Source organism: Zea mays, chromosome 7, assembly GCF_902167145.1.
Source record: "Zea mays cultivar B73 chromosome 7, Zm-B73-REFERENCE-NAM-5.0, whole genome shotgun sequence".
Classification (NCBI taxonomy): domain Eukaryota; kingdom Viridiplantae; phylum Streptophyta; class Magnoliopsida; order Poales; family Poaceae; genus Zea; species Zea mays.
This window is the reverse complement of record NC_050102.1, coordinates 162617981-162628384: the sequence shown is the minus strand read 5'-3', so window position 1 is coordinate 162628384 and position 10404 is coordinate 162617981. Positions and strand designations below refer to the sequence as shown.

Sequence of the window (10404 nt, the reverse complement as noted above, 5' to 3'; positions counted from 1 at the left end):
AAACTTCATTTTTCTTCATTAATTTGCATACCATGTCATTCTGTTTATTTAGATAATATGCCATTTAGGCTCGTTTGTTTGAGCCAAATTCATTCAGGAATCATTTTGATTGATCAAAACTTATATAAATTAGTCACGCAATCCAGCTAGGAATCGTTTTAGACAAGGGATTCGTGGAAACCGAATGAGCCCTTAATAAGAATGAAACTTCCATGATAGTGGCTTAGAGCAACTCCAACAATTCTTTTAAAAAACTTTCTAAACTCATATTTAGCAAGTTGCTAAATAACTATCGAGAGAAAAAATAGTTTGATGTTCAACGATTCCTAATATTTAGGGAATAATTTAATTTTGATCTAATTCTAGCATGCATGCTCTCGTCGAACCTGGCTGGCAACAGAGTCGAGAACATAGGACATTGAAGTCAGAGGATAAAGCCGGACGACACGACTTGTGGGGGAGCATTGGTCTGACAACACGGCCTTTGGGTGGTGGTGGTTTAATGGTGAAGAAAAAGCTTGTGTCACGTGCGTCATACCTAGCTGTCTCGTTGCATGGGAAAGGGGAAAAAGCACACGTGACCTAGCTACCTTGCTATGCAAGAAAATGAAAAAAATGAGCATGTAGGTATGAAGAAATCAACGTCAACTATGTTTAATGAGTTACTGTCTGGTTGCCAAACTTAAATAGTAAATAAGGTTGATAACAAATACCTAAATTTAGGGAACTATTGGAGGAACATTTTTATGTTCACTTCTTAAATTTAAAAATTATTTGTTGTTTAGACAATTGGAGTTGTTCCTGGCCCCACATCAACAACACATCGCGTCCTGCCGTCGTGACCATAGCGAAACCCACATTTCGGGCAGTATACGCTGACAGCTGACTGGAGGACCCGATCACCCGACTGTACGTCGTAGATTTTGGAAGCTCGTAAAACCCACAACGAAAAGACCAAATAAACCCAGAAATTCCACAGAGAGAAAACCAAACGAACCAAACAAGCGCAGGCGCAAACGCAAACGCCTCCCTTCTTCCCTCCGTTCGTTCCATCGTCGCTCCCTACTCCGGGGCGCCCTCCCTCGGTTTCTTCCTCGTCTCGAGCTCTCGTCTAGACGTCACTGTCCTCGCACCGCTCCCTTCTCCGGCATCCGAGCCGTAGCCCTGCCCTCCGCATCCACAATTTGATGCGGAGGGCTCGGCCGCCATGTCGTGGGGCCTCGGCTGGAAACGCAGCTCCGAGATCTTCCACCTCACGCTCGACTATGGGGACTACGACGACAACGACGACCATCAGCCCTCGTCCCCGTCCCCTCCGGCGTCCTCTTCCCCTTCCGCCTCGGCATCGTCGACCCCGGTATCCTCCTCCTCGCCCACCGCCACCCGCAACGGCGACGTCGGCTTCCGCATCGAGCTCGAATGGTCGGCGGGGGACGACGAGGATCAGGTCGCGCTCCGCCTCCAGTCCCAGCTCATGGTCGCGCTGCCCCCGCCCCACGACGCCGTCTCCGTCGACCTGATCCCGAGAGACGACGGGGAGGAGGAAGTGGTGCAGATCGAGATGCGTGTGGTCAGGAGGCGGGAGGCACTGCGGTCCGTGCGCGTGTCGCGGGCTCCCGGATCCGCGCTGGGCAGCGGCGATGGCGCGGGGGTGCTCGCGCGCCTCATCAGATCCAACCTCGCGCCCGCGCCTGCCGTGGATGGCCCCACAGCCGCCGCGGGCGTGCCAGTGCTCGCTGATCACTGGCGGCCCGTCGCCATGCTCAGCCTCTGCAACTGCGGAATGTCGGTAAGTTCGTCCTTCACTACATTGCCTCTCATCCAAGCGGAAAATTATTCCCACCAGCTGTCATTTCTATGCGCACTAGATTGACTCACAATCTATGTAAGAGTTGTAAGGGCCTGTACAACCCAAAGTACATGACTATATACATATCGTGTCTCGATTGTATTTATTATTTAGAGGCTCAGTATTGTATCATATAGTCTCTTAGTTGTCTCTTATACTTGAAAAACTGAGCCCTATGGCTGTACATGCCCTATGGCTGTATGTTAGTCTGACTACAGCAGTTCATCCAAAGTTTACCTATAAGCATTCTGCACTGTAGACTTACTGTTTGTAGATTGAAGTTTGAATATGTGTATGGATAAGCTGCTGAAGATAGTCTTAGAGTTGTAAGATTATACTTTTGGGATTGAGAGGTAACGTCATGTGAGCGAAATCAATAAAAATGATGGCGGTGGCCTTCCCTTTGCTGCCCGTGTAGAGATTACATCAGATTGGATCTCGTGTGAGTGTATAACGAATATGTACTTCGAACCAGTGTCATCTTTTTTTGCTTAGTTATCTACGCGATGTGATGGGGGCCATAAGGAATAGTTTGTTGTGTCTCTGATTAGGGCATGAGCGTGGTGTCTAACATGATTGCCTGACTGAATTGGGTGAGATCAACCCAACATTATCCTCCTTTCATACTTAATGGCTCATACTTAAAACTTAATTTTTAACTGTTTAATTTCTTAACTTACAATGCTCATACCTGATTGACTATGGAAAACTTTGAACTAACTACTAAGTATGTTAACAAGTTGATCATCTTTTCACTTTTAATCAAGCATATATCTGATCTGTACAGAAGTATAGCAATGGGACATTGGTTAGTAAGTAGTAACTGTACTTGCAAGACATCTTGCCACTCCTATTCATGTTATGTTAAAAATCCTAGCATTTTAGGAGTTTGCCAAGGGGTCAGACATTTTTTCCGATCCAGTGGAGCATGCTGGTGAAAGGCCAAAACTGTGATTCTATTCTTTATCCTTTTAAAAAGGATCAGCAGTTAATTGAATTGGACTTGGTCGGAATGGACTCCCCCCCTCCCACTAAATTTGAGCATTTCCCAATTGGAATAAAATGATTTAGTGCGTTGTTATACCATTTTTCATTCATGACAGTGCCAATACAAAGGAAATGAGGCCATGCTACAAAAGGGTCGTAAGATGACCCTTATGATGGTCAAATGAATCCTGCTGTGAGCCCATTACTTAAATTGCACATACATGTATGTTTACTCGTGCTATATTTATCGAATATTAAAATGTGATGATTATAGAGGGTAAAAGAAAATCACTTCTATAATGCATATGCTTATGCAATTAGCTGCTAAGTCAGCAATTCCAAGAAAGCTCTAAGTTTAGCATGGAGAAAATGGAGGAAGAGATAATTTCTTGTTACTTTGCTAAATCATCTTCTTGTATGGCACACTATTATCTGACATAAGCTTACTTTTTGATGTATTTTTGTTGGATGGCAAAAAGGGGCATTCAAGGTCTCCCATAAAGGGAAGGAAACAGATAGAATATTTCTGGTTATTGTCACAGCAGATATACTAAACTGGGCCTGGGTAGTCAGTCAGACCTTTCGAATGGCTACAACTACAAGTGTGTATGCCCAATGAGAGTTTGGTATAAGCTTTTCTTTGCCTCAGATAAGCAGAAAATCTGCATGCCATTTCATTAAGAAGAGTAACAAGTTACAAAACCAAAAAGAGAGAGAAAAACAAAGAAGCATCCCTGATTCAAACGGTCAAACCTTAGAACATGTGCACCACAAAAACAAAAACAAAGAAACAGCCAAACTGAACTGTAAACTGGATGTCATTTATTTCAAGAGTCTGAAAACATATTTTCAGGCAAATCTGTAAATGAGAGGTAAAAGCAACACAGGATATAGGAATGCTGCATTATTATTGCTGTTTCTGCTTTGGGAACAATACAGTGTATGTGTTGAGTAAATCCTCAAATTTCATGTTGCCTTCGGCTGTTCGTCAGCTATATATATGGCTATGAAATTTAGGGCGCTGGTTGGAGATAATTATCCAGTCTAACCATGGAGTCCTACAAAATTTTGGCAGGTACTTCCAGTTGAGTTAACTCGCCTTCCACTTCTCGAGAAGCTATATCTTGACAACAATAAATTGTCAGTTTTGCCCCCTGAAGTTGGTGCTTTGAAGAATATGGAAGTGCTGTCAGTTAACAACAACATGCTAGTTTCTGTCCCTGGTTAGTCTGCACTGTGTACATGCAATCAAATCTATATAACTCAAAAGCTGGTGCTTTATATCTTCTAGTTTGTGCAGACTTCCATTTGCTCAAGATCATATCAAAATTGCCCTTGGCCCTTGCAAAAATCTTAGTTTTATTTCTTTTTTGTTTCTCAAACAAGCAGTAGAACTGCGGCAATGTGTTATGCTGGAGGAATTATCATTAGAACATAACAAGCTTGTCCGTCCACTATTGGATTTCAGGTTATTTAATGTTTAATTGTGGAGTTCTTTGTTACACTGATGTCTTCCAATTAGTGCCATTTCCTCATTATTAATTCTCTGTTTCCCACAGGTCAATGCCCAAGCTCCGAATTTTGCGTTTGTTTGGAAATCCTCTAGAGTTTCTTCCAGAAATTTTGCCACTGCATAACCTCAGGCATCTCACACTTGCAAATATTAGAATTGAAGCAGTGGAAAGTCTTAAATCTGTCAATGTGCAAATAGAGGTACATAAACTATAATGGCCTTCTGTTGTTCTCTTTTAGGTCATCCCACAACTATCAACTTTTCTGATAAGGGCGTTTGAATTTTATTTTCAGACTGAGAATAGTTCCTACTTCATAGCGGCCAGGCACAAACTTGGTGCCTTTTTTTCTCTTGTTTTCCGTTTCTCTTCTTGTCACCATCCTTTGCTAGCTTCTGCTTTGGCCAAAATAATGGAAGATCGTAGCAACCATATTGCAATTAGCAAAGAAGAAAATGCTGTCAGGCAGCTTATAAGCATGATAAGCAGTGATAACCGTCATGTGGTACACACTACATACCCCAACTGCCTTTCAGTAGTCAGTCATGTTCAAACATTAAATGTTTCCTTATTCTTTTTAAATTCTTAATTGCATTTGCAGGTTGAGCAAGCATGCCTTGCTATTTCATCACTGGCATCTGATATTTCTTCAGCAATGCAGCTGATTAAGTGTGACATTATGAAGCCTATTGAAGCTGTACTAAAGTCATCTGACGAAGAAGAACTAGTATCAGTATTGCAAGTGGTAGTCACCTTAACTTTCGTTTCTGATCATGTTGCTCAAAAGATGTTGACGAAAGATGTGTTGAAGTCACTGAAAGCACTTTGCGGACACAAGAACTCTGAGGCAAGACGAACTGGATTTAGACTCTGGTTGATATGTTGTTTGGATAACCACCAGAGAGCTCATCATTATTTGCTTCCTTTTGTTAGGTGCAACGTCTATCTCTGTTTGCAGTTGGCAATTTGGCTTTCTGCTTGGAGACTCGGCGCACCCTCATGCATTCTGAAAGTTTGCGTGACCTTTTAATCCGTTTAACTATTTCACAAGAACGTCGTGTCAGCAAAGCAGCTGCACGTGCTTTGGCAATCCTAGGTATACTAGCTCTTGGTCCTTGCTGACTATCATTCCTCGTGACAGTCAGTAGCCATAACATGTCTTGACGTGTTCACGAATCTTTTGAATCCATTTAGGGGAGAATGAGAACTTGCGTCGAGCAATTAGAGGAAGGCCAGTTGCAAAGAAGGGTCTACGCATTCTATCAATGGATGGTGGTGGCATGAAGGGCCTTGCAACAGTTCAAATGCTTAAACAGATAGAGCAAGGAACTGGGAAACGCATACATGAAATGTTTGATCTCATATGTGGTACGTCCACTGGTGGCATGCTTGCAATGGCTCTTGGGATCAAGCAGATGACTTTGGATCAGTGTGAAGAAATATACACAAAACTTGGTGATCCTCTTTTGCCTCTTGAAGTTTCCTTGCCAATGCCAATGTGTTGCCAACTGAACTGTTGATTTTCCTAGGAAAACTTGTATTTGCTGAACCTATCCCAAAGGATGAAGCTGCTACGTGGAAGGAGAAGCTTGATCAACTTTTCAAAAGTTCGTCACAAAGTTTTAGAGTGGTTGTACATGGGTCCAAGGTACTAATGAAGTGATAAATTTAATATCATGTGTCCTGTTTCATGTTGTGCACCATGGAGTGACTACTGACTAAGGGTTTGATTACAGCACAGCGCAGATCAATTCGAGAGGTTACTAAAGGAAATGTGTGCCGATGAAGATGGTGACCTTCTAATTGAATCTGCTGTAAAAGGCATTCCAAAGGTTTTTGCTGTATCCACTTTAGTCAGTGTCATGCCTGCTCAACCGTATATATTCCGAAACTATCAGGTTTGTCACTTTTATCCTATCTGATTGCTTTTTCTCTTTTCGGTTCCAGAATAGTTTGTAAAAACTGTATGATGGAACCAAATTAATCCTAGTTAAATAGGAATATATTCTCGAATTCTACCTTCTGTATTCCGTTGTTCATAATCCTAGTTAAATAGGACATAGCTTCAGTTGTTTCGTTCCTTTTCCCTTTACTGTTGAATATTGGAACATATATTTGTATGTTAACTCGATAGCATGTTCCAGTATCCTCCTGGCACTCTGGAGGTATCACCAGGAATGGCAGAAAGTCCATCAATTAGTGCAATTGGTACTGCTGTTTCTGGTGCGCCAGTTGGTATTAAACGTGGTGCCTTCATGGGGAGCTGCAAGCATCGTGTGTGGGAAGCGATAAGAGCATCATCTGCAGCACCATATTATTTGGATGATTTCTCTGTTGGTAATATTTGTACACTCAGCTATGGTTTCTATTTTGTGCAATGTAGACTGTCTTGTTTTCTTGAAGACCTTTTGATGTCGGATGTTCCTCAGTTGCCATTTTTATTATTGTTACCATTTTTTCAGATGCCAATCGTTGGCAAGATGGAGCTATTGTAGCCAACAATCCTACGATCTTTGCCATTAGAGAAGCACAACTTTTGTGGCCAGATACACGAATAGATTGTCTAGTTTCGATAGGATGTGGCTCAGTTCCAACTAAGGTAATTTATTGCTGCTCGTTTTATTATTGAAATTATCTAACACTCATCATTTGGTGCAATTCTGAATACTTCAGAAATTTACTTGTGAAAATAAATTTTAGCTTCATTGGTTCAATATCAAGCAACAGAGGACCAGACTATTAAATTTGTAGGCAAAACTTGATTCATTTCCAATTATCACTCTGCTTTTCGGATTTGTGACCTTTAAGTGTCTCATAAGAAAATTACACTTGTGATATTGATATGCCTTACACATTTACACTTCGACTAGCGATTTCTATGAAAATATGCGATTTCAAATAAATTAAATTAAATATTTATGGAAGTACTTTGCTTGTTTAATATAACAACATCTTACATAGCCAATTTCATAGTTCCTTATATGAATATGAATGATCAAAGTTAAACAAGCTTAAATGACAAAAATCCTAAATTACAGTTTGAGGGAGTATTTAAGTAGCACATACTAGCCTACATCTTGTAGAAAACAGGCATACATCTATTAGTAAGAGACACTGAAATGATCAATGATGAGTACTAATTTCTTGTAACTTGAAATTTTAACTTGTACACTGCATTACATTTAGACTTCCAGTGATCTTTGATATGAGATATACATCTTTGGTCCAACTTATATATAGGTTTATTCCATGTATGTATCTAGAGTCGTAGAGGTGGATGGCGCTACTTGGACACAGGGCAAGTGTTAATAGAAAGTGCATGCTCAGTGGAGAGAGTTGAAGAAACTTTGGATACACTGATACCAATGCTTCCTGAAATGCAATATTTCCGCTTTAATCCAGGTAATTCAACTTCAAAGGAATCCCTTAAAATTTGCTAGAAGAGAAACTATTAACTTGTTGTGCGCTGTAGCAACACAACCATAATTTGTTGTGTACTACTTTTGATATGTTTCAACCTAATAAGCCTGTGTATTCAAATAAATGAGCCTCTTCCTACTTTGGCAGTGGATGAACGATGTGGTATGGAATTAGATGAAACTGATCCTGCTATCTGGCTTAAGTTGGAAGCTGCAACTGATGAGTACATTCAGAAGAATTTTCTGGCTTTCAAGAATCTTTGTGAGCTTCTGGTCCCAAGGTACCAAGAGGAAGAAAAGTCATCTGATATTTACAAATCCCTTTCATTTTCAAGGCTGACATCACTAAATCAAGGTTTGTCTCTCCCAGAATTCAGCATTTCTTAAAAAAATATTTAGAATACCTTGTTGATATGTTTTTTTTATCCTCTCTTAACAGGTTTCAGCGAAAGTAATCCTACCTTAGGATGGAGGCGTGTGGTTTTACTTGTCGAGGCTTCCTTTAGTCCTGATTTCGGGAAGAAAATAAATCATGCACGCTCCCTTGAATCTTTCTGCTCCCAGAATGGTATTAGGTTAGCTCTAATGAATAGTGCTTCTGGGTTTGGGAAACCAGCCACTGCACTTCCTACCCCGATAACTTCTCCCTTGTTTACTGGAAGTTTCCCATCTAGTCCACTTCTATATAGTCCAGATGGCACTCAACGGATCGGTCGAATTGACCTAGTTCCACCACTTAGTTTGGATGGCCACCCAACTACAAAGTCCTCACCACCAACATCACCATTGAAGTCAAGGCAGCCATCAGCACATGTTCGGTCATTGTATGATAAACTGCAGAATATGCCTCAAGTTGGTGTAATACACCTGGCTCTTCAAAATGATTCAACCGGTTCAGTATTGAGGTATCTTTCACATGCTTCAGCATTTTCTTTGTTTCTGGTTTATAGTTATGAGCCTGTGACACAAAACTACTGTTGCAGTTGGCAGAATGATGTATTTGTGGTTGCTGAACCCGGAGAACTTGCAGACAGATTTCTGCAATCTGTCAAAACTAGCTTGTCAACCTTGTTGCGTGGGCGTAATAGAAAGGGTGCATATTCCTTGTCCAAGATTTCATGTTTATCTGAGCTGGTTGCTGAATGTCCATCTTTTGAAATCGGTGGGATACACCACCGCTATATAGGTCGACAAACACAAGTAGGAATTGCTTTTTCTGGCTCCTTGTTTCCAACTAGGTCATTATTATGCATACTTAATTATCTTTTTTCGTAGGTAATGGAAGATAACCAAGAAATTGGCGCATATATGTTTAGGAGGACAGTGCCTGCTGTTCACATGGCACCTGAAGATGTTCGATGGATGGTAGGTCAATTTGCGCAGCATGAATGCATTGGTCTTCATAATTATGTTAAGGCCATAACTGATTCATCAGGTCACATGCCAGCTGTGAAAGTGGCCAAGTATGGCAACCAAATCTGTGTCGTAGGAAAATTGTGAAAGGGGTTCAAGTAGAAATCATCCCTATGGCACTGTATTGGTTTGGTTAGCTAAAATTTGGCCATGGAGAAACACTAGGCAAATTGAATTATTTCCGCAGTCACTCTCCCAACTTGCTGGTTGTGTCTAAAATGAAATTGCTGCTACCAAACTATCCTCTGCGCACCTCTTTGATTAGACTCTGCTACCACTTCTTATCCAAATACATGTGATCGAGCTCATTTTTTTAATCCCTGCCAGGCTAGTAGAAACCTGTTTCCTGGGCCAAGGCAGCTTAAAAGTAGGGCTCAATATGTTTTTTTTTACTTGCACACTGCACTATCTTGCTTATCTGTTGTGCTTCTTCGCATATCATTAAGCTTACGGCATTATGACTACTTACATATATGATGTCCCAGGTTGGAGCATGGAGGGAGAGAATCATTGTATGCAGCGGTAAGTATGGCCTCGCTCATGGCCTGGTGAAGGCATTCATGGATTGTGGCGCCAAAGCAGTCATCTCATCGTCCATCGAGCCTCCGGATTCCCAGACAATAGTCTATCATGGGATGGATGTCAATGGAAGCCTAGAGAATGGGAAGTTTGTCATCGGGGATGAAGAAGCCGATGAATCGGAACCTGAACCTGTTAGCCCTGTAAGTGACTGGGAGGACAGCGACGTGGAGAAAGGTGGCAACCATGACATGGATGATGAGGAGTACCTGGCTCAGTTCATGTGCCTGATGTACGATAAATTGTTCCGTGAGGGTGTGACTGTGGATACAGCTCTGCAGCAAGCTCTCCGCTCGCATCCCAAGTTAAAGTACAGCTGCCACTTACCTCACGTTTTGTAGTTAGGGACATTGACAAACCATACAGGAGTATAGCAAAACGGGCATGGACAACAGGAAATGAATAAGGATTGGGTGGATTCATAGTGGGGTTATAGAGGTTTATATCGTGTTCGTTGTGCAGGCGTAGTGACAGAGGGTACCCCCTTACTGAATCTTTGGGCGAGAAAGCCTATGTAAACCTGTGTGCTCATGAGCAGAGTAGTTAAGCTGACGAATAAAAGCATGATGAAGGGCATTGTAATCTGGATGTGCATTTTTGTTTCAGCTAGGAGAATGGACATTCGCAATGTTTTGGTGTCTCATGA

General features: G+C 41.6%; 1 protein-coding gene across 1 annotated transcript; it reads left to right on the top strand.

Moving 5' to 3' along the window:
- The first annotated feature begins 969 nt into the window (after positions 1–969).
- LOC100272617 (uncharacterized) lies at positions 970–10384 on the top strand. Its single transcript, NM_001359664.1, has 18 exons — positions 970–1789; positions 3912–4059; positions 4226–4304; positions 4396–4549; positions 4643–4852; positions 4949–5194; positions 5281–5443; positions 5542–5802; positions 5877–5995; positions 6084–6245; positions 6492–6684; positions 6810–6946; positions 7611–7749; positions 7915–8121; positions 8206–8671; positions 8750–8966; positions 9042–9131; positions 9665–10384. Exons 1-18 carry the CDS (start codon positions 1208–1210, stop codon positions 10097–10099), a joined length of 4008 nt encoding a protein of 1335 aa, NP_001346593.1. The 5' UTR covers positions 970–1207; the 3' UTR covers positions 10100–10384.
- The last annotated feature ends 20 nt before the right edge of the window (positions 10385–10404 follow it).

Bases quoted from the DNA above. Each gene is read 5' to 3' on its own strand.
- LOC100272617 (NM_001359664.1), top strand. From the start codon at position 1,208: ATGTCGTGGGGCCTCGGCTGGAAACGCAGCTCCGAGATCTTCCACCTC. The intron at 4,305-4,395 runs GTTATTTAATGT...TGTTTCCCACAG, and splicing joins CGTCCACTATTGGATTTCAG to GTCAATGCCCAAGCTCCGAA. The intron at 9,132-9,664 runs GTAGGTCAATTT...ATGATGTCCCAG, and splicing joins CTGAAGATGTTCGATGGATG to GTTGGAGCATGGAGGGAGAG.